Source organism: Mastigoproctus giganteus, chromosome 12 (genome assembly GCF_048544385.1).
Source record: "Mastigoproctus giganteus isolate SK-2022 chromosome 12, ASM4854438v1, whole genome shotgun sequence".
Taxonomy (NCBI): Eukaryota; Metazoa; Arthropoda; class Arachnida; order Uropygi; family Thelyphonidae; genus Mastigoproctus; species Mastigoproctus giganteus.
In genome coordinates, this window is record NC_143586.1 from 81,352,140 (window position 1) to 81,376,433 (window position 24,294).

General features: G+C 37.8%; 1 protein-coding gene across 2 annotated transcripts in view; it reads left to right on the plus strand.

Moving 5' to 3' along the window:
• The window catches only part of Vps13B (vacuolar protein sorting 13B), a 965,007-nt gene that overhangs the window by 936,629 nt on the left and 4,084 nt on the right, over nt 1–24,294 (plus strand). For both annotated transcript variants that reach the window (XM_090386413.1, XM_090386414.1), the window contains exon 49: nt 14,708–14,848. In XM_090386413.1, coding sequence (XP_090242539.1) covers nt 14,708–14,848 — 141 coding nt within the window. The remainder of the gene's footprint in view (nt 1–14,707; nt 14,849–24,294) is intronic.

Below are 24,294 nucleotides of genomic sequence, written 5' to 3' on the forward strand. Positions count from 1 at the left end.
CACCCATAATCTGTCCTTTATCAAGGTCCGATAAATCCTTCCTTTTACCCATCACGCTTGGAATTTTACTACCTGCTGAACCACTGACACGTTATCTATGCTTTGTAGGTTTACTAACTCCGCACTCTCGTAACTTATGTGGTCAATGGGTTGCATTCTGTTTTCATAGGGGTGGTCATAATTCAGTGATCACTCAGTGTAAAATAAAACAAAATTAAAGAAAAGATTAAATAAATGAGTATTCCGTAAAGGAAAAATATGAAATGAAAGGCAGGCACAGTATGCACTAAACTGCACACCCTAATGTCTCCAGGTTATACGATATTCTTCAAGAAAAGAATATTACCAATAAATGCAGGACAGAATATAACCACCATGAAATGTCAAATTTTAAAAATAGCAAATTCCAATATAATAAAATAAAAACACCTAATAGAATAAAATTTAGTAACCACTAATGAAACTGGTTAATTTTGAAATAATGAAATGCCAGAAGTTTAAGATGGTAAAACTCTATGTTAAAATGTGTTGGAATCTGTATCAACAAAAACAGATAAAACAAATATGGGAAAAGAAAAAGTATGTACCATACAAAAATAATTTTGAAGATCAGGACGGCTTAATAAGGCAATGAAGCTACTGAAATAAAGAAATTTAACAAAACTATGATGGTATAGGGATCACAAAATATCGATGTAAGCAGAGGTCTAAACGATGAAATATCACAGAGGTAATCTAATGGTGAGAAATGAAAAGAAGGTTTGTCAGCCATTGATATGTTCTTATCAGAAAGCTGCCATACTCATAACAGACAAAGATTTTGAAACCCACTGAAACAGTCACTCAAGCAATCTATTTGAAAGTAAGCAACTTTTATGCTTTGTGCTCTTTTAATTTCATAACCTAGGAATTAAAAGAGTGCAAACTGTAAATATAATGGTAAATTAAAGGGCATAATATAATGGTAAATTAAATGGCATAATATAATGGTAAATTAGATGACATAATATAATGGTAGTAGCAGATGTATACTAAGCTTGACACAAGTAAACTAAGACAGTATAAACTGAAAAAAGTAATTCTATAAGGTAATGGCAATGGAGATAGCCAAGATAGCTGCTAAATTGAATACTGCCGTACATATACATGAAACAAAACTAAACAGATAGTTTTGTTTCATGTAGAAAAGGCTGCATGCACTAAATTACAAAACCTGATTTCATCAGGTTATATAATATTCAGCAGGAAATGAATAATATGTTTTGTTTGTTGTTTTCTTGTTGTATACTTTGTATATACACTGTCCAGCAAAACATTATGACAGTCCCCATATTTTAGCAGTTAGTCATTCCTTCCTGTCTGGTGGTACATGAATTACAGTGAGAACCAGTAAATGTGATAGGTTCATGGCATAAACTTGACACATTTATCTTTTTATGGTCCATACAAAGTACATTTTACCATGGGCAAGGATGTGAGCTGATGGACTTCAAAAAAGGGATAATTGATGGGTACCAGTTGAAGGGTGGCAGTATTACAAAACTGAGAATATTGTGGGCTGTTTGCAGTGTGTACTTAAGGTGTTTCAAGAGTGGATGGATATGGACAGAGCAGCAGGTGGTGGGCACTCACACCTCATTGTTGGTTGTGGTAAATGTAGGCAGCTGTCCCACCTTGTGCAAGCAAAGAGACAGAAGACAATAGAATGTCTGACCATCCTTTTTAACCAAGAGATGATCAGCAATGTTTCCAAGGTCACAATTCATCAAACCCTCCTCCGAATTACACCTGGGTAAGGTACCCACTTACAGCCACCCATTACCAACAATGCCTAAGGTTTGCATATGAATGGCATTGTTGGACCTTTGACAACTGGAAAACAGTTGTCTTTTCCAATGAATCACATTTTCTGCTATGCCATGATAGTAGATAGAAGATACGGTGACAAACTATGGAGCAGAATCACTCCAATGTCCTGGTCTTACAGAAACAGGCAGGTAGCAGCAGTGTGCTCCCAGAATGCTAAAAACTACCTATCCATCATGGATGATCAGATACACCCAGTCGTCATTACTATCTTGTTGGATGAACACAAGTGTGTTCATGATATTGCACCTTGCCACATTGCCAGTATTTGTTTCAGTGTTTCTTCAACATGAAATGAGACTTCCAGGTTCTACCTTGGTTGCTGAATTAACCAGATATGAATCCCAGAGAACAATTCTGGGATTACATGGATCAACAGATCCAGCATTTAAATCTTCCATCACTGACTAAAACAGTCAGTGATGGAATACCTTGTCACCAGGACAAAGTATAACATGCCTTGTCCTGGTGATAAGGTAAAACATTCCTCTTGCTGTGTTCAGAGGCCTTGTAGAGTCTCTGCTGTGCCTTGTGCTAGTGGTACTGGTGGCAAGAGGAGAACATACTATCTGACCGCATGAAATGTGAGCATGCTTGGCAAAATGTCAGGGCGATTCCATTTTGGGTATAGTTAGAGTTATAGTACAACTCAGGTGAAGAATTAGTAAACACTATCAGTGTTAGCATTATTATTATTATTTCGTATTGCAAAAATGAGGATACATTTGTAACAAACAATGTCAAAAAATAAATAAATAAATTACAATAAGCCTAAAAACAATATTTACAGAAAAAAATTATAAGTAACATTTGATGAATTAAAATGTAATGTCCAGTTTATTCAGCCACTTAATAGCATCATCAGTAACACCATGTAGATCTTGGATGGAGCCTTCAAATCTCCTCTTTGGGCACTCCGAGATGACATGCTGGATGGTCTGGGGCACGTTGTCACAGTCCCAGAATGGGTTTTCAGTTTTTCCCCACTTATGCAGCCAAAACTTGCATCTTCCGTGATTTGTTCGGATTCTGTTCAGGGATGTCCATTCCTTTCTTGGTAAGTTGAAACCTGGAACAGCTCTGCATGGATCACTGACTAAACCCAGGTGGTCGGGATTTGAAGTAGTCCAGTCTTCGCGCCAGGTCTGGTCAGCATTAAAATGTGACTTGATAAGTTTCTCGCCTAGCTTCCATGAGGGGTTCCTAGACTTCAATCTCTCCGGCTTCTGGGGTTTGCAATCCTGATGTATGGGCAATTGAGGATTTCTTTGACATTTCTGCCATTCTTTCAGCAAGGCTATTTCTCTTCTTATATGAGGGGGGTAGATGTTAGATAACACTGGTAGCCATTTTAAAGGTGTCGATTTAATGGTGCCTGATATTGTCCTCATTGTGTCATTCAGTTGGGTATCAACTTTTACAGAGTGTGCACTATTAAGCCATACGGGGCAACAATATTCTGCAACTGAGTAGACTAGGGCAAGGGCTGATGTTCGTAGCACCGTTGCGTTTGCTCCCCAGCCTGTTCCACTGAGTTTATGCAAGATGTTATTCCTAGTTTTTATCTTTGCTGCAATATTACAAAGGTGTTGTTTATATGTCAGTGTTCGATCCATTATAATTCCCAGATATTTTGGGCAAGGGTTGTGTTTCAGTCGTTGACCTTTATATTCCACTTGTGGCATATAGTTAGCCCTATGATTATCCAGATGAAAACAGCTAACTTCGGTTTTATTTAAATTAGGTTTAAGTCGCCATGTGTGAAAATATTTATTACAATTTTGAAGTCAGTAGACTGGGCAGTCAGGGCTATGTCATCTGCGTACATGAATTTCCTAGAAGCAGTTGCTGGAAGATCTGCAGTATAGATATTAAATAATAATGGGGCTAGAACTGATCCTTGTGGTAAACCATTGTTTAATATATAGGACTTGCTCACTCTGCCGTTTAAGTGTACTTCAAACACTCTGTTGCATAACATATTGTTAAGTAGGATCGCGAGGGGCTTACAAGGAATAATCTTCAAAAATTTCAGAATCATTCCTTGTCGCCGTACTGTGTCATAAGCTGATGTCAAGTCCACAAAGACTGCAATGGTCTTCTTCTTATCTTGGAATCCGTTCTCGATATGGCTGGTAAGTGCCAGTACCTGATCACAGCAGCTTCGGCCTGGTCGGAATCCATCTTGTTCAGTTGGTATGTGTTAGAAGGTTGTGGTTGAAATTCTATTGTAAACCATTCTTTCAATTAATTTATAACATATATTTAAAAGTGCAATTGGGCGATAATCTTCAGGGCAAGATCCACTTTTCCCAGGCGTTAGGATGGCATATTTTAGTTCTCTTAAACAAAGACGGGAACCTACCATTCTGCAAGATGTCATTAAAAAATTTAACTAGCCAATTCAGAGCTCTTGGACCACAATGTTTCAGGAACTCTGGATATATTCCGTCCACTCCGGCTGCTTTGCCTGGTTTTATTTCCTTCAGAGCTGTTGAAATCTCTGCAATTGTGAATTCTCCTGAGAATTGGGAGGTTGGTTCAGCCAAGGATAGTCTAGTTCTTAATTCCTTCTTAAGTTTTTTGACTTCATCTTTGTTAGTATCGGTTGGTCTCTTGGAAATGTTGACAATTCTCTTGGCTACTTTTCCTGGGGATACTTCTGAGCTCTTATTAATATATTTGGGAGTACTACTTCCGAGTTTCCTCAGAAGTGTCCATGTTTTTCTGCTTGAGTGTTGGAAATTCATACCTGCTGTCATTATGTTCCATTTTTCTTTCCTAGCAGAGTCTAAACATTGCAATAGTTCATCAGCAATTTCTGTTCTATTGCTAAGTTGGTATTCTTCATATAGCTCGTCACATCTTCTGTTCCAGCCAGGAATGTATTCTTTCCTATATCCTCTGGGAATATGTTTCTTTGCTATGGAGCATATTAAACCAACAAATCGCTTATAATTGTCGGTTTTTGATGGGATCCATTGAATATTGTGATCCACCTCATTAGTGAAGGCTTCCCAGTGAGTTTTTCCAAAGTTCCAGCGAGGTACAGGCTTTGATCTTACTATTGGAACTTCGGTACCAAGTTTTACAAGAATTGGTCTATGCTGACTATGAGGAAAATTATTCAAACTTTCCTGCTACACTGCAAAGGTCTTCCGCACTCATCTCTTGAGACAAAACAGAGGTCTGGGTTGGTATCTTTGTTCCATCTGCCTGAGTGAAAGGAACCTTTCTCTTTTGCATCATACATTAAGAAAACATCCTCGACTTCAGACCAGACCATCACACCAAGGCCATCTGCGTTAGTGTCAGCATAGCCCCAAAGAGTACTCCTACTGTTGAAATCTCCCATAATAATTGATGGATGATGCACATTCTGGATAGCTTCTTTACACCAAGGTTGAGATGGTGGTTTATAGATATTTATTATTTCCAGGCCCATCACCCCAACCCTGGTAGTGAAAATGTCATTAGAGCTTATGTCCAAAATTTCTATTTGGTCAATTTTATTTCGGATATGTGTAGTGGTACCATAGCTTTTATGGAAAGTAGCCGCGACAAGGCTGTATCCTGGTAATTTACATCTAGAGTAAAGTTGGTTTTGATCTTCACAATGTGTTTCTTGTAGCAGCACAACATCTACATGGTAGTCGTTAAGCACTTTTAAAAGGTAGTCACTTTTTGATCGGCTTATACCCTCGATATTAAGTTGAAGAATATTCAGAGGGTGTCCTATGTTCTTTGTTGTTGTTTGGTTCTGAAAGGAGCCATTTAGATTAGGATAATGTTCCATGTTCTAAGTATTAATATAATGTATCCTCTAATTGCTGGGATATCCAAAAGCAGAGCTCGAGGTCCAGCAGCCAACACAGTTGCTCACTTAGCACCACCCGGGAGACACGTGTAGGGCAATTTAAGGTTATTCCTACGGACGTGTAGCAACGTTTGTCTCCCAGTGTTAGCATTAGTAAAGGCACATGATGCAAGAAAGCGAGCTTATATAGCATCAGCCAAAAAAAAATAATTTCTAATTTCACCCATCCAATCAGTCCAAATGTTTGTCTAGTTCTGCCATCAACTTCTACAATGACAGATGGAAGTTTTCCAGCAGTCAACCACACGCTGGCTAAAGGCAAACTTCTGCACATCTATCCATCAACTGTCTTTCCTCAATTTGAATTTATGCCCTCTGAGTAAGAGGAACAATCCCATTAGCATTGTTGAGCATGCTTAAACCATTCAAGGCTTTATACACCTCAATCAGGTCACCTCCCAGGTGCCTAGTCTCCAGAGACACTGTAATTTGCAAAACTTTAGCCTTTCTTCGTAAGAGCAACCCTTTGTTCCATTCACTAATCTTGTTGCCCTTCTCTGCACTCACTCCAGCATCTCTACATCCTTCCTAAAATAAGGCCTCCAGACCTCTATACACAGTGGTGAGCTGTGAATATTTTAACAATGGGCTGGCAATTTTTCCAACTTTCTACGAGTAAATTTGATCGGTCATGGAAATGACGTCATCCGTGGCTTCCGCTAGAGGTGCTTCCCATGCTCGCAGTACTAGTAGTGTGATTAAAGCACTTCGCATTTTTCGTGACCGGTATGATATCTCAAGTCAGGGGTGGATTTAGAGGGGGTGGACATATGTGGCTTATTACCCCCTTAACCATGCGTATAAGTGAATGTGTAAAACGTTCCTAGGTCTATCTAAAAAAAAAAAAAAACTTGAAAACCTGGTCATCATTACGATGATAACTGGATACAACAGTGTCTGGAGTTCTAACTTTTTAGAGGTGCCTCCATAGCCAGGTGGGAAGGAGCAGCAGTGCATAGCACATGCTTCTTGATTAGACCAGGGTTCGAGCCCGTCACCACCAAATACGGAGGATGCGGAAAGGTCAGGGAATGACCACCGCATATCCTGGAGCAGTATGGCCTTAGTTGCTAATGCTCCTAAAAACCAAATAACAAACAAACTAACTTTTTAGAACTATTGAATAGTATGACGTCGCAATCATGCTTCCTGAAGTTACTACTGCAGTAAGTATGATTGCAACAATACAAATATTTGCCAACAATTTATTTTTTCGTATCGCATTTTTGCTACATTCCATTGTTAGCTTCCCCTAACAGCTGCGTATGTCACTTCAACTACAAGATCGGTACATCAATCAGTGCTATTTTACAGAGATATTTAGATACATTGCACTCGCAAGTATACATCTCTTACTTTAGTTATCATAAATCCATTGTATCTTGTCTTCCAGAAATTATGAAAATCTGTGAATGATCAATAAAATATTTACAATAAAAAAGCTCTTTTATTTCATTATTTTATCCTTTAAGGATAAAATAATGCATTTAATAACTTGTTATGAGGTAATTTTTTTACTTTCAATTTTGATTCCTTCAAATTCTTTCCACTTCAACATGCTCTCAATTTTAGCTTCAGAATTTTTCAAATTAGCAATAGCATCGATAGTTCGAATAATTAATTTATATGCTCTTACGATTGTAGTAGTAGTAGTAGTAGTAGTGGCATGTGATGCAAGAAAGGAAGTGTATGAGCTTATGCAGCATCAGCCAAAAAAAAAAAAAAATCACACCATTCCCTCCAAATGCCTGTCCAGTCCCTCCTTAAATTTATTTAACCTATCAACTTCCACAACAGATAGAAGTTTGTTCCAGCAATTAACCACCCACTGGCTAAAGACAAATTTCCGCACATCTATTCTACATCTGTCTTTTCTTAATTTGAAGTTATGCCCCCTTAGGTTCGTAATCTGAATAAGTGGAAGGATCCCATCAGAATTCAGCGTGCTCAATCCATTCAAGGCCTTATACACCTCAATCAGATCACCGCACAGGTGCCTAGTCTCCAGCCACTGCAATTTGCAGAACTTTAGCCTCTCTTGGTAAGAGGATCCCTTCATTCCCCTCACCAATCTTGTTGCTCTTCTCTGAACACGTTCAAGCAAATCTACATCCTTCCTAAAATGAGGCCTCCAAACCTGTACGCAGTACTCAAGACGTGGCCTGACCATTGCCTTATACAGAGGGACAATCACCTCCTTTTCCCTGCTAGCAAAATTCCTATATATCATTGACAAAACCCCATGACCTGCCCTGGCAGCCTGTCTGCATTCCTCAGAAAACTTCATATCTGCCTGCACAATTACTCCCAGGTCTTTTTCATTTTCTACCACCTTAAGTATAGTACCACACAGTTGGTACGTTTCTCTGTGGTTACTTCTACCCATATGCAGTACTTTGCATTTGTCAAGGTTAAACTTCAGTTGCCACTTCTTAGCCCATCTGCCCGAATTATCTAGATCCTGTTGCAGTAGCACACTGCCATTACTGTCATTAACAACCCTGCCAACCATTGTATCATCTGCAAACTTCAACACTAAGCCTAATATACCTTCATCAATATCATTGATATATATACAAAACAACAGTTGGCCCATCACCGAACCCTGTGGGACTCCATTAATAACATTAGTCCACGAAGAGCAGCACCCATTAATTACCACCCTCTGTCTTCTCCCACTCAACCATCCTTTTATCCATTGTAGCAACTTACCCTTAATACCATTCTGCTCCAATTTGTACAATAGTCTTCCATGCGCAACAGTGTCAAAAGCTTTCCTGAAATCCAAATATATGATATCAAAATTATTTTTTGCATCCAGTTTCTTTGTAACCACATCTGATTGTGATTCTGTAAAGCTTCTGAAAGGTAAGAGAGCTCCTGCAGGATGTCAATCATTAGTGCTAAATGGGTAAGAAATTCCAAATTTAAAAGTCGGTTTAATAATCCGGAATATTTAACTTCTGATTCAAAATGTTTGCACAAAGCAGGATGATTCCTCCAACTCACAGTTGCCGTCTGCAAGCTAAAAGCTGCTCATCGTGGCCCGAACACATGACCGATCCTTATAGTTTCTACATCTGGTTCTTTAGCAATCATCCTTAATTCACACTAGTTTTTTGGAGATTGGTGATAGAGTTTGTTTTTTTTAATTATTGCCTGTATCCCATTATATTTTAGAACATTTTCTACACAGTGAAAGGCTTGACAAAGTTTCAAAATCTGCCTACATTTCATCTTCGTAAAGTTTATATAATATCTTGGTTGCCTCAATCCCCACCCTCTACATTGCTACTCTCACTAGTTCTTTGAATACAGTGCAAAATCCAGAATCACACAGATATTCAGCTACTGTGACCATGTAAACATAGGAGAAATTTACTGGAAGGCATGGATCACTCACCTTTCCGAAAAACATATGCCCGTTTCTCAGAGTAAAGGGAAACCACAACACACGTTGACCAGAGGCTATAATTCGTGTCGAGAATCTTCTTAATCCTCTGACTGGCTATGGAAAGCATATTGACTAGAGTGACTTCTTGGTATGTGACTGCATAGGTTTTACGGACACCACTAACATTGTGAAATGGTAATCCCTTTCACCCTTAATTCACACTTTCTAATTACCTAAATTGCCTAAAGGCCAGATGAAAACAATGCATACAGAGTTGTCTCTCCTAATCTGTACATTACATGGAAATTTTCTTCATTCAACGGAAATTATTTCAAATGTAATTACCAAGAGGAATCAAAAAAATTTGCTATAAAGAAGTTCATTAAACAGAGGTCTGACTATAATTAAATCAAAAATGAAGGAATTTTAAAATACATAACCGATTGATTGCACCATGAAAATGCTGGGAATGGGGCCCGCTCGCCCCACCGTAGTTTCGGCTCTGGATACTCAATAATTACATTCAGGATTTCATTTGTAAAATAAATGAACGTCTCAACAATGGGCTCGCAAATTTTCAAAAAAAATAACAATGGGCTCTCGCGAGCCCACTATGGCTCACCACTGTGTATACAGTACTCAAGGTGTGGCCTGATACAAGGGGATAATCACCTGCTTCTTCCTGCTAGAAAAATTCTAGCATTGACAAGGCACCTTGAGCTACTCTTGTAGACCCTCTGCACTGCTCAGAAAACATCATATCTGCCTGCACAATTACCCCAGATCCTTTTCATTCTCTACCACTGTCAGTGTAGTACCACACAGTTGATACATTACTCTGGGGTTCTGCTTCCCATATGCAGTACCTTACAATTGTCATTGTTAAACTTCATTGACAATTGTAAAGTACTTGCCACCTCTCAGCTTTTCTAGATTCTGTTGCAGCAGCGTACTGTCATTAACAACATTGCCAACCTTTGTATCATCTGCAAACTTGGACATTAAGCCTGATATACCATCATCGATATCATTAATAAATACAGAAAACAACAATGGACCTAACACTGAATCCTGAGGGACTCCACTAATAACATTAGTCAACGAAGAGCAGTGTCCATTGATTACCACTCTCTGTCTTCTCCCACTCAACCATCCCTTTATCCATAGCAGCAATTTGCCTCCAATGCCACACTGCTCCAATTTGTGCAGCAGTCTTCCATGTGCAACAGTATCAATAGCCTTTCTAAGATCCAAATATATGATATCAAAGTTATTCCCTGCATTGAGTTCCTTTGTGACTACATCATAGTATCCAATCAAATTGGTCAGACAAGACTTCCCCTTAACAAAACCATGCTCTGTCCGAGCTATAACTGAAGTCTTGTGTAGATGATCCTGCAGTGCTTCTTTAACCAGTGCCTCAATTGATTTCCCTTTAATAGAAGTTAAACTAACAGGTCTGTAATTACTTGTGTCGCCCACTGATCCTCCTTTGTGAATTGGGGTCACATTTGCACATGTCCAGTCCATGGGTACCTCCCCTGAGTCCAGAGAAGCTCTCATAATTATGGCTAAGGATTTGCTTACTTCCTTTACTGCCTCCTTTAATATAACTGGATAGATCCCATCTACCCCAGGTGCCTTTCTTATGTTTATCTTTAACAATTTCTCCTCCACTTTGCTTCCAGTTATTACAAAATCATCTAGTTCACTGCCAGAATTTAATTCACCTCTGGTATTCCCCTCTCTGAATAACTCCTCGTGTGAATATAGATGCAAAATACAGTAAACCCCCCGCGAATAGCGGGGGTTTACTGTATACTGAGTAATGGCTCCCATAGTAATAAAGGGGTTCCATTCCAAAGTATGAAATATATAAGAAAAACTAGTCTAAAATTTTGTCTATGTATGTATTATATGTACCTTCATAATATGACTATGTACATAGACAGTACATAGTGAAATGCAAGCATAAGGTATTGAAATGGAAATAAGAAACAATTTCATATTAAATAATATTTATTAGAAATTTCAAACAAATCTTTCAATCTAGCGCCTTTGCTATAGCTAAAAAAACTTATCCCGCCAGTGCTATCACCAGTTTCGCTGAAGTGTTGATAAAGGTGTTTTGCCTTTTCACGAATGATGAGTGAACTTAACAGAATTTTATTTTGAGTTCGGTCTTCTATCCACAGATTTAAAGCTTTTTCCATTTTTTTCTAATTTAACATCACGAGTTACAGAGCAAATTTTTGAAGCAATTAGCGCATTTTCACGGACACTCGGCGGATTTTTTCTTCCGATTCCTGGATTGATCGTACCGTTGACTTATTGATTTTATCCTGTCCCTTCCTATCCTGTCTATCCTATAATGTTTAGCGATTGACGAGACACTTTCACCATTAGAAATTTTTTCTAATAACTGAATTTTTCTCACTAATGTCATCACCTTCTTTGATCTTTTCACAATTCCCTTGTTATTCGTAGCCATATTTTTGTAGGGGTTAGAAAAGAACTTGTCCACAATAACGTCACTTTCTTCCGTTAACACTCGAAAAAGTCTGTTTTACACTGCAAAACGGTAGATTTATAATTTTTTAAGCATATCAATTTATAAATTAATAGATTTATTCAATTTATAAGCATATAAATTAAAAGCAAATGGCAAAACCTTCCATGACAAGCGCATAGCACATACTGAACAAGGATTAGCAAGAAACATCCATGCTCGCGATTTTGTCACTCCTCTTCCCCCACTCACTGAGCGCTGTTTTGACCGGGAAAGATGATTTTAGCCACGCCGATGTTTTTTTATGGCGGAAAATGTTCACAGCAATTTAAAATTCACATTTTTTTAGGTTTCATTTTATATTAAATCAGCGACCGCAAATAGCGGGGGTTTCCTTTACTTATTTAGTTTGTTGGCTACCTGAGCAGGATCATCAACAGTTGAACCATCGATATCCAGTGGACCAATTTGATTCATCTCCTTCTAGAGTTTACATAAGTAAAGAACTCTTTGCTATTTTTCTTTGCATCCATTGTCAAAGATTTCTTGTAATCTGCCTTTGTCAGCCTAACCTCCTTTGTGACTTGGTTACAGACCAGCTTATATAACTATCATAGGCTTCCATGTCACCCATTAATTTATGTATCCCATGCATTTTTCTTCTCTGCCACATGTCACCTTAGATCTGACATCCATTTAGGCCGAAATCTTGAACAATATTTCTTCAATCTTTTTAGTTGATATAAAAAGCCTAGTAGCTTCCAAGATTAATTCTTTGAATGCTTTCCATTTTGAATTTACTGTTGGTAACATCATCAGTTGGTCCCACCGTATAGAATTTGAATACCGTCTCAGACCTCCCTAGTCGCCTTTACGAAAGCAATAACCCTTCCCTTTACCCCTGATGGTAGTTACCTCTTTGAGTAAATCCCACTTCAGCACACTGTGATCACTGCCACCTAGTGGTTCCTTTATCTGCAGATTCTTAAGTATATCCCATCCATGTAGAAGCAGTCTCTCCTGTTAACAAGCACAGTCTGAGAAAAATTCTACTCCTTGAGCCTTGCACAATCTCTCCAGGGCCGAAATGATCGACAAGGCTCTCATCATATACTCCCTCCTATCCTGTCTGGGTAGAATTGCAGACATTTTCAATTTCAACCCTAATTCACGGCTTTTTTTCACAACAACTGGATAGTTTGATAGTTAACTCAAGTTCATGATTTTTGTTAGGAAAGAAAGAATGGAAGTACACCATCTACATCAAAGAATGCAAGAGGAAAGTTTACATAGGATAAAAACATTATATTTAATGTCATTAATTATTTTTATAAGGAAGCACTAAATGAAGTTCAAGGCTTGCTGGTTAAAAAAGCAACAAAGTGTGCAAGTGTTGCCGTGGGGGTTTTCAGAAACAATCATTAAAAAATATTAGGAGGGAAAATGTGAAAGACAACAAGAATCCCACTTTTAAAATGTTCAAAAAAGCAAACTAAAACAAGCAGTGGTGGATAAATTATTAGAATTAACTATTCATGGAATAACTCCATTCTGCGAAGAAACTTGGAAAAAATATTGTTCTCATGTATTGAATTTGGAAGAACATTGGAGAAAATATGCCATGATGGAAGAGTTGTGCAACCCTCTAATAATACCAATTGATGAGACAGTGATGAAGATACAAATTATAGTTCAGATGAAACAATGATTTATGACTGTACTAATCTTTCTGTAGATGAAATGAATGAATAGAATAAATGGAAGCTAGTTTATTGACACCATTCATGGTACTGCCATTATTTCTACATTGAGAAATGCAAACCTGAGAAAGCAGACTGAATTATTGTTAAATAAGTAATTGTAATAAAATGCTATTATACTGAATCAGTAATGTAGGCATTCATATGCATATATTACTGATTCATATTCATATGTATAAGTACAGTTTTGAACAGCATTTAAAATATTCACACATTTAAAATGTGTGAATATTTTAAATGCTGTTAAAAATATTCACACATTTAACCTGATCACCCTTTTTCCAGCAAATTGATGATGCCAACGTGGGTCATGCACACAGGGGCACATTTCACATGGTTGGGCAGTACCCACTATTAGTGGGTACTGCCCAAGTACTTTTACAGTAGTTGCTCCCATTTTATCTCCTATTAATTTCTTGTAGGTTTTGTGTTTTGTAAGCATGTTAAAAAATAATAATAAAAGACTGTTTGATCAACACAAATTGTGAATGAATTCAGCAGATTTTCTTACCTTGTGTGAAATTCTTCCCTAAACTATCTAAAATTAAGTTAATGCATAAATTTTGTGATTCTGCCATTTTATGGAGGAAATGTACAGTAATGCCATTTTCTATGTGGTTATGAGCAAGAGTGCAGTAGGACACGCTGTTTGAGTGGCCTGTTGTTCAAGCTCACATGACTGCTAAATATAGTTAATAATTATAGTCATTGTCAAAATGATTAATGGCAACCTCTTATTTGGTGTTGCTGGATCAATTAAATTTAAACCCATTTTAAATAGCTTTTCTTCTCAAAGGCTGGGCATTAACCTTACAGTGATGCTACAAATCACTTGGATTTATGCTTGTAGCAAACATTCTTTTTTTTTCTTTTCTTTTTTTTTTTAAGTTAGTTGTTGGCGCATAGGCTTCTGTGGCCATAATGCACCTCCCAAGGTTTTTGCAGTACTTTGATCCAAGCCCGAGGCGGGATTCGAACCCGCGACCTTTGGGTTGCTAGGCAGGCACTTTACCCACCCGGCTAGCCCGGTCGGCAGCAAACATACAGGGGAGTTTATTAGGACAGAGAAAACCAAGTCATTCATTCAAATATCAGCTTTATATTTAATTAATCATTATCAGGTTGATTCAGATTTATGGTCCTTTCTTCCAAATTTAGAAAATCCCTTAGTCGTTTATATATTATAATACTTTTTTGATTTGTACTACCCTGCTATTGTTTAATTATTCTGTATTTTAATTTAGTTAAATAATCATAACTAAATATTGCTGACTTTTTTTCCTTCTGTTAATTTCTTATAGGTTTTGTGTGTTGTAAGCAAGGAAGAGGATAGTCAGCAGCAAACATTTGCACTGACAGAGGTTCATTGTTGGGAAGCAAGTAATAACCCCAGCAAGATTTATCTTATTCCTAAACATAACATTAAAGCCTTTCCTACTGAGGTAAGCATGATGATAATTGACATTTGCATAAAGTATAAATACCATTAGAATATGAACACCTTGCCCCAAGTGATTTCTAGTGACTGAATGATTAATGGTGAAATTTATTGTGCACTCTTCATAGAATAGTGTTCTATGAAGAGTGCAATCTTTCTAAGAGTGACTTTCTCTCTTAGAAAGACAGATTTTCTGTCTAATAGCTTGAAAGAGAAGTAATCAAAGGCTCAAAAGAGGAAAACCATCTTTTTTTTTTTTCTTTGTTCTTTAACAAGTCTAACCACTAACTTCTAGCTGCTTGGTCACTAGTTGTCACTGCTCCTGCCTCCCCATGGTGGGTCTGGAAACCTAGGAGGAAAAGTGTTAACCCCTAGAGGCAAAAGGAGCAAACACCGACCTTACTAGTTCAGTATACCACATGGATCACTTGATCCTGATGAAAGGAACAGGGAAGATACTATGACATCTAATGCTAAAAGACAAAAAACAAACACTACCAACAGTGCAATACTTTGTTTACTCATTCTGTACTCATTAACTGACCATGCTTCACATATTTTAGCACCATTCTTGGTACAAAAATATTTAGAGACTATTGTTGTTCTCAAGTGGTTAGGAGAAACCATTCTAACATTTGGTACATTAAATTTTATCAATCAGAAGTTTTAAGTGCCAGACGTTTGGTCACTCTCAAGAAGTATGTAGAGGAGTTGCTATATGTGCTACATTGTGGATCCGAGGAACATACTCATTAAGTTAAGGCTGTTATCAAAATGTATGGTAGGTCACTGCACTTAAATGACATCTCTACTGTGAATCTGTTAGGATGGCATCCCTACTGTGGATCTGTTAGGATCCACAGTGGGGATGCCACTTAAGTGGCATTCCCACTGTACCCCACATATTAATCTTTGTATAGTATCATTGTGTTTGATGCTTATTTGTTTCAGCAGATACAGTATGCCATGGGTGTCCTTGTTGGTTTCTGCAACTAATATAGTCATGGAGGAACTGGAAACCAAATGTTTTTGCACTGTCAGTTTCTATCAGGAAATGGAGGAGGAATAATTGTAAATATGAAGACAATATTTACAATTATTCCTCATGCATTGCAATAGTTGCAGCAGTTAACATTGCCAAGCGCACTGAGTTTTTACAGTTTTCTATGAAGCTGGGAGTATTACTGCTCTTTGCTAAACAGCAAATAATGTCATTGCTCAATGTGGCCAATGCCTACAAATCTGTTTCTAGAAGACCATTGTGTGCTGGCCCATTTACAAACTATGGTTCAGAGGACAACATTATGGCTGAAGGCCATAATGTTGGCCCCAGATATATCAGATTATGCACAGCCCCTCCAGTGCCCTCACCAGCTGAACACCAATGGAAGAGAAGGGAAGGAACAAAAGGCATTAATATTGGCAAATAACCAAGTGTGCTGGCTTTCAGTTGTGTGTGATTTCACAGTGGGAAAGAAGTGGGGCTACATTTATGTATTTTTGTTGGCGTCCACATTACTGGAATTTACAATCCTCTCCTACACTTGTAGTTATGTACCAACAGTGGTAGTTATTGATATGTTTTATTTCTTTTGTATTTATGTATATCCAGTTTTATTTATACAGTTCGAAGTTTACTGTTTTTGTTTATGCTTTTATTATGTGCAGTATTTTATTGTTACTGTATATTAAAATTTCTGCTTAATTATTGGCATGAGAAACAAATTTGATATTGACTGTATTCCCAACTTCCAAGGCTTTTTTCATGCTCAAAGATTTAATTATCTATATGAATTCACCATGCCTGTTGAGACATGTCCCAATGTGAAGTTAGAAACATGATACACCATTTGTAGAATTACTTTAACATAAGGAAGTCTGTAACAATGTACTGCATCTCTTCATCCAAGTTGAAGAGATGCAGTTGGAACTGCCTTCATTTTGTGGTTTTCTTTAAGATCCATAAATGTGAAAATCACGTGGGAGAAAGCTCAGGATATAGAGAGGCCGTTCCAGAAACTCCTAGCCATACATGTTGAATGATGACACCATTTATTGGACAGTATGGGGACAGGCATTGCCATCAAACAAAATACCTTCCTGCATCAAAATTTCTGGATGCTTAAGACTTTGTTCTTTGTCTTAAACAATGCAAAGTTTGACAGTATCGTTACAATGCAAAGTTTGACATCTCACCACAAAGCAAAAACTCAATCAGCACTACACCCTACAAACAAAGAAAAAGGTCAGCAATGACCTTTCATGCTCGAATTTCTACTTTCTAGGAAGGATAGATGCTTCCATTGCATGCACATTTGCTTTATTACAAATGTGCATACAATGACTGAAATGTAAACTGCAGCCATTATCAACCCACTGCAGGATGGAAGCCTCCTCAACAATCATGCTGAGGTAAATGGACCGTAATCTGCCATGCTGGTCCAGTGCGGGTTGGCAGATTGACCGTATTTAGCAGTCAGGGGCTTGAACCAAGGTCTACTCAAAGAGCGTGTGCTACTGCACTCCCGCTCCTGACCACTCGACTACGGATGACTGAAATGGTGACACCATGACTCATCACCTGCGGAGAAAGTCATTACCTTCCTGTTTGTATCTGATGAAATACATGCTGAAACTCATCCTCAGTTCCTTTTCTTGGTAGACATCAGGTATTTTGGAACCCAGTGGATGCAAACTTTACAGTATTGTGCAGGCAGTTCCATTGCTGATGTTTCTTAATGGCATTATTTGGTGCATGGTTACGTATGTCACTGCAGCAATACTTTGATCCATAATAAATAATTTGTTATTACTAAGCTACCTGTATTAACTGAGAAAGTTTCCAAGAGATAACTATTTGTTCACTAATTTTCAGCTACATCATATTATTCCAAATCATCTTAGATAAATAAATAAATTTTCTGTTTATACTCCGGGATGACCAAATGGTCAGAGGAGTTCACAAGATAGAATACAAGAAACAGCACCGTATTCAGCAGTCACGGGCTTGAACCCAGGTCACTCAAGGCACGTGTACTTATGCACCCGCGCGCCTGACCACTAGGCTATGGCGGCCTTCGATTGTGGCTTAAAAAATGAAAAATCAGTGCCACTGTTGGCATTTCAAAATCTCTTTGTCAGTGCTTCTCTTAGGGAATAAGAAAGGTGTGTGTAAGCATCACAGTCACATGTGGTTGTATAAATATGGTTAAAGTCCTCACAGTTTCACTTGTATGCATATTTGGTAACAGAAAGTCGCTCGGAGAGAAAGGCGATCATCCCCTAATTGGAGGCCATCTTAATAGCATGATACACCTGAGCTGGTTGGGATCTTCCCAGTTCATTCTTGCCTGGCTGAATTTTGCACACCAAATATACTGCTGTTCTACCTACTTTAATACACTTATAAATTGGATGATGATGGTGTTCCTTCTACCACTGTTCATTCTGATACTTGCAATTGCTCCTGACATTAATAAGTTACTCCTATTACTCCTATAATATATATGTACATATGGTATATATACAGATATAGAGGTTGCCTGCTTTTTGTTTGAACATTCCTTCTATTTCCATACAGAGACTGAAATCATTTGAAAATAATACAATAGCATTTCAGGCATTAAACAAATGGGATTCACCTTTATGTGATATCATTTGTTTAAGATATTAGCAATTATTGTCTCTCTTGTAGATAATGCTATTGTCTCTAATGTGCATATGCCCATTTCTTGACAGTCCACTGGCACTCGAAGAAACAAAGTATCCTCAAGGATAGAAATGCATACAATTTTTAAAACTAAAAGAGCTGTTTTTAACTGTGTTGTTGTTATTATTATAACCTCTTTCTTCTCCTTGTGAGTTCGCCCACTTCTATCTCCACATACCTGGTACACAGGTCCAGGTTGGAGTGGTTGTTATGCCCGGTTACCATTATTAGTCGAGGGAACTCTCTGACTATCCTACAGGGATCGTGGCTTTCTGAAGTTCTTTGTAAGTGTTTTCTGGGAGGCTTGTTACTGCTAGGTTCTTATATAAGCTCTTTGGCACCATGCAGGTGGTTAACATGGTGATCATTTGCCACCTCTCTGACTTCCTGTTTAAGGCATAGGTTTTCTGCAGGTTGCCGGTTAATAATCTCACCACAAAGCAGAAACTCGATCAGCGCTACACCCTACAAACAAAGAAAAAGGTCAGCAATGACCTTTCATGCTCGACTTTCTACTTTCTAGGAAGGATAGACAAATGTGCATACAATGACTGAAATGTAAACTGCAGCCATTATCAACCCACTGCAGGATGGAAGCCTCCTCAACAATCATGCTGAGGGAAATGGACCATAATCTGTCATGCTGGTCCACTGCTATGGTGATCAGGTAGGTGGTCTTATATCATTTCAGGTAGATAGTCTTATAGTATTATCTCTTTCTTCTCCTTTATGCTGTTTTTTTTTCCCCAGTATCCATTCCCATAGAGCAACGGGTGCATGGGATGTTTGTTATGTCTGTTACTATTACTGGTTCAGGATTGCAGCCTTCTGAAGTTTCTTGTAGGTGTTCTCAGGGAGGCCTATCACTGCTAAGTTCTTATGTAGGCTCTTTGGCACCATGCTGCTGGTTGACGTGGTGATTGGAATGGTCGAAAAAGGTCATAAAGTACATATACCTTAGACTTCCTGTCTAAGGTCTGTGTACTTCATAATCTTTTCCTTGTAGGTTGCTGGTGTTTGTCACTGCTATCTGATAGGTAATCTTTTCCTTGTCAGCAAAGGTTATGTCGGGCCTCTTGGGATCATCTTGTCTGTTCTTATGGCACAGTACCAGTACATCTTGTGGGTAGGGGGGGATCTCTAGTACAACTTGAGGTTCATACTTGTAATACAGTATACAGGCAGTTCCTGCCTTACGAGTTTTCGCTTTACAAGTTCCCGGGTTTATGTTTTTTTTTTTTGTTTTTTTTTCAAGTATCAACAAAATCAAAAATATGAACATTAATTGCAAAAAATGAGTGTTAAACATTCATAAATACCACATTTAAAACCACGCTCATAACTATACAATACAGTGTACCCCTGCTTTACGATATTAATCCATTCCAGAGGCACCATTGTATCATGAAAATATCGTAATGGCATTAACATTGTTTTTTGGTTATTCGTCAAAGACCTCAGAAGTTGAAATTTTCATTATAAAACTAAACTATTTATCTCTCTAAAAGGTCATTTTTGTAATGAAAATTGTATTAGTTACCAATTCAAATCATTGAAATGCACTACACTTTCATCATTATCATATGTTCTGTTATGAAAATCAATTTTGAACACCTTTGTGATATTTTTCTAAAGCACATTTCTGGATTTCACCACCATAAAAAATAAAAAACAATTTGCACTTTCTGGTTTATTGGGCTTTTCTATTAGTGCAATCAATTATAAACGGATAGTAAACTCAATGTTATTGCATTTGTGAAAATACCTGGAATTGTGTGAATTTTTACATTATTATGGTGAAATCTGGTTCCCCTTCACTGAAATCTTCAATCATATAAAAAAAAATAAATTTTCAGAATTTTCTCTTCATTCCTTTATTCCAAGATTGGTTTTTGCATCACTTTTTGCCTGAAGTAAAACAATAATATGAAAATAAAAATATTCCTTTTCGGGTGATTCTGATTTTAGATAACACACCTGGCTACCCACCATTTCTGCAACATCACCACTCTAATGTTAAAATTAATTTTTTTGCCATAAAATGTGACACCAATTTTGCAGACCAGAGTGTTATTTAAACATTTAAAGTGCATTATCTTTGGGAGACATTTGACATGCTAATTAATGCAACAGATAAGGAAGGCGGTCCAACTGTTAAAGAATTTTGGAAAGAATTCCATATTTTAGATGCAATTAAAATAAATACAATGAACCTGGCACAAAATTACAGAGAAGAACTTGAAGGGTGTTTGGAATAAACTGTGTCCTCAGTTTATTGATAATTTTGAAGGATTTCAAGAGCCAGCAGAGATCGTACAAAATGAAACAGAAGCAGATTGCTAACCCAATTGCAGCTTGACGTTTCTTCAACTGATGTCGCTGATCTATTTCAAGTACACAATGGAGAGCTCACAAATGACGACCTCTTTGAAATAGCAAAATGTGAAGAAGCTGAGGAAGAAGATTTAACAGCTAAAACTCCTGTTCGTTCCTTCATTCTCACGGGGCTAGACGAACTTTTCAACAGATTTCAACGCAGAAAAAACAACTGAGATTTTTGAGTCACAAGATTCAAATTTGGAGCATACTAGGAAAGTTGCTACAGATTTTAAAAATGCTTATGCATGCTATCGTGAAATTTATAAAGAAAAGAGAAGACTATCTTGGAAACAAACGCCTCTTGATGCATTTCTGAAGAAGACGACTCCTTGTGCTTTCAACAAACCAACGAGTGCCGAACCAACAATGAGTGATCAACAAGTGTGCATTTAGTCGATGATGAAGAATAGACATTCTTTAACATTTGTAAGTCATAAATAATTTCTTTATTATTGTAATATGCTTGATTTTACATGCTATGTTTTTATTTCTTTGGATAAATCAATCATTGTTTAAGCATAAACTAATTAGCTAACTAATTTCATTGTTGAGAATTTAACATTACATTTTAACATTACGTTTATGGGAAATAAATTCCCTCTTTACAAGCATGCGCTAAGAACGAATTAACTCAAAGTCAGGAACTGCCTGTAATTTCTTTTATCAACTGGTATTTCTTCGCTAGCTTCTGATGTATTATCTTAGTGATCTGGCCATTCCTATGACTTTACTGACCTGGTGATCATGCACAATACACAGTGATGTGCTGGATTGTTTCTGGGACAAGGTGGCATCATCAACGTGTGTTATCAGTCACTGCAAGGTCCTTGGTAGTGTATTTTCCATAATTCCTCGCGTTGATTACCTGCTCATGGATGGTGATCGTGAGCGCATGAGTCTCGGGGAAGAGCATCCCTTTGGAGATGCCATGTGTTGAAAGCCTCCTTATCTATGTAGTCCTAATGGAGGTCACTGTAGTGCCTGCCATGGAGTGTATTCTTTGCCCATTTTACTGTCTTTATTCTTTGCCTTGGTGAGTGTGGTCTCATCATTGAAGTTGAGCAAGAAGTGCCATTTGTCTATCTTCCTTATGGCCTGGTTGATTAGTGCTGTGTTTTACTGGAAGTAATTATCAGATTTTTAATTGCTTTATTCTGTTTTTAGATAATGTCTGTCTAACCCCATCCTCCTATGAGTGTACTCTGAGTTATTTCCTGCTTGTCACTGACAAGAAGGAAAAAAGAGTTATATCCGGTCTGTTGGTATGGTGCAGTCCCAGTAAAACTTGTGGATAGGAGTCTCTAGTACAGTACATTTTCTTTGATCAACTGGTATTTCTTCACTAGCTTTTGATGTATTAGCCTTGCAACCTGCTTGTGCTTATGAGTGTACTGCTTCAGGGTGATCACCCTGCATCCCATGGTTATGTGCTGGATTGTTGCTGGGCAGGGTGGCATCGACGTGTGCCATCTGTAATGCCTGGTGTTGATTAACTGGTCTTGGATTGTAAGCATAAATGCTTCAGTCACAGGAAATAGCATCCCGCTAGTGAGCCATGTTGAAAGCTCCTATGTAGTCTTGATGAAGGTCATTGTAATGTCTGCCATAGAGTGCCCTTCTTTTCCCATTTTTCTTTGTTTCTATCATCTGGTTGGGTGCAGTCTCATCACTGAAGTTGAGCAGGGCATGCAGTTTGTCTATTATTATTATAATCAGCCATATGGTGCATGGAAGCCTTGAGTCTTTTGCTGCACCAGCCAAAAAAAAATAATAATTTCTAAGTTACCCTGTGAGAGAGAGAGAAAGCAAGTGTCAGAAGTAGAAGGGAATCACCAAGAAAGAGAAAAATTATGACATCCAGCTAAGGACCCTGGGTGTGCCAAGCCCATACTCACCATGGTGGATTTTAACTTTCCAGATATTGACTGGAACTTGTGGGTTGGTTTCACACATTACCATAAATTTTATGGATTAATTGGATGCCTGTTTTCTACAGCAGCCTGATGGCGAGGCAACAAGAGAGAGTAATACTCTATCTGATTATCAGATGTTTGTTATTTGTTATTTGGTTTTTAGGAGCATTAGCAACTAAGGCCATATTGCTCCGGGGATATGCGGTGGTCATTTCCTGACCTTTCCGCATCCTCCGTATTTGGTGGTCACGGGCTCGAACCCCGGTCTAATCAAGAAGCATGTGCTACGCACTGCTACTCCTGGCTACGGAGACGCCTCTGATTATCAGAAATGATTATTCATGCATTAAGAATCTGCAGATAAAAAGAATCAATAGGTGGCAGTGATCACACTTTATTGATGTGGGATTTACTTAAAGATGTATATCATCAAGGGATTGGATTTTGCTTTCAGAAAAGTGACTACAGTGGTCTCAGACATTTTTCAAATTCTATACAGTGGGACCAACTGATGATGCAGAATTTGAATCTGCTACCATCAGCTAATTCTAAATGGAAAGCATTTAGGGAAATAATTATAGAATCTTCTAGGCTTTTCATACCAACTAAGAAATACCATTCAAGACCTAAATGGATGTCAGATGAAATAATTAGACATGTGGCAGAGAAGCAAAATGCTTGGGATTCATAAAATTATCAGGTTATACAAAAGCTATGGTAGATAAAAACTAATCTACAATCAAGTCACAAAGGAGGTTAGGCAAGCCAAGGCAGATTATGAGAAATCTTTGGCAAAAAAAACAGAAAAAGATTTCTTTACTTATGTAAACACTAGAATAAAATTAATCTCATTGATCCACTTAATATCAATGGTTCACCTGTTAATTATCCTGTTTAAGCTGCTGACAAGGTGAATAAGTATTCTGCATCTACATTCACACATGAGCAATTCTTTAGGGAAGTGGCTAACTCAAGTTTATCTCTAACAGGGAGCTAAATGATTTTGTAATAACTGAGAGGAAAGTGTAAGAGAAATTGTTAAAGTTAAACATAAGAAAGACACCAGGGTTTTATGGGATCTATCCAATTATATTAAGGGAGGTAGCAAACCCTTGTGCACAATTGTGAAAGCATCTTTGGATTCAGGATAAATTCCGCAGACTGTAAGAAGTTAAGCTGGCAGGTCTGTAATTAATCAAGTGTAACATGATTAATTAGAGACCTGTTAGCTTAACTTCTGTTCCAGATAAAATAATGGTGTCACTAGTTAAAAAGTGATTCAAGACCATATAGATAGAAGTGCAGTTATACTTCCGTCACAGCATGGGTTTGTTAAGGGGATACCTTGAGGTTTTTGCGTGAGGCTTTTGCTGCACCAGCCAAAAAAAAATTCTGAGTTACCCCTAAGAGAGAGAGAGAGGGGGGATAAGTTTTTCGATGAAAGAAAGG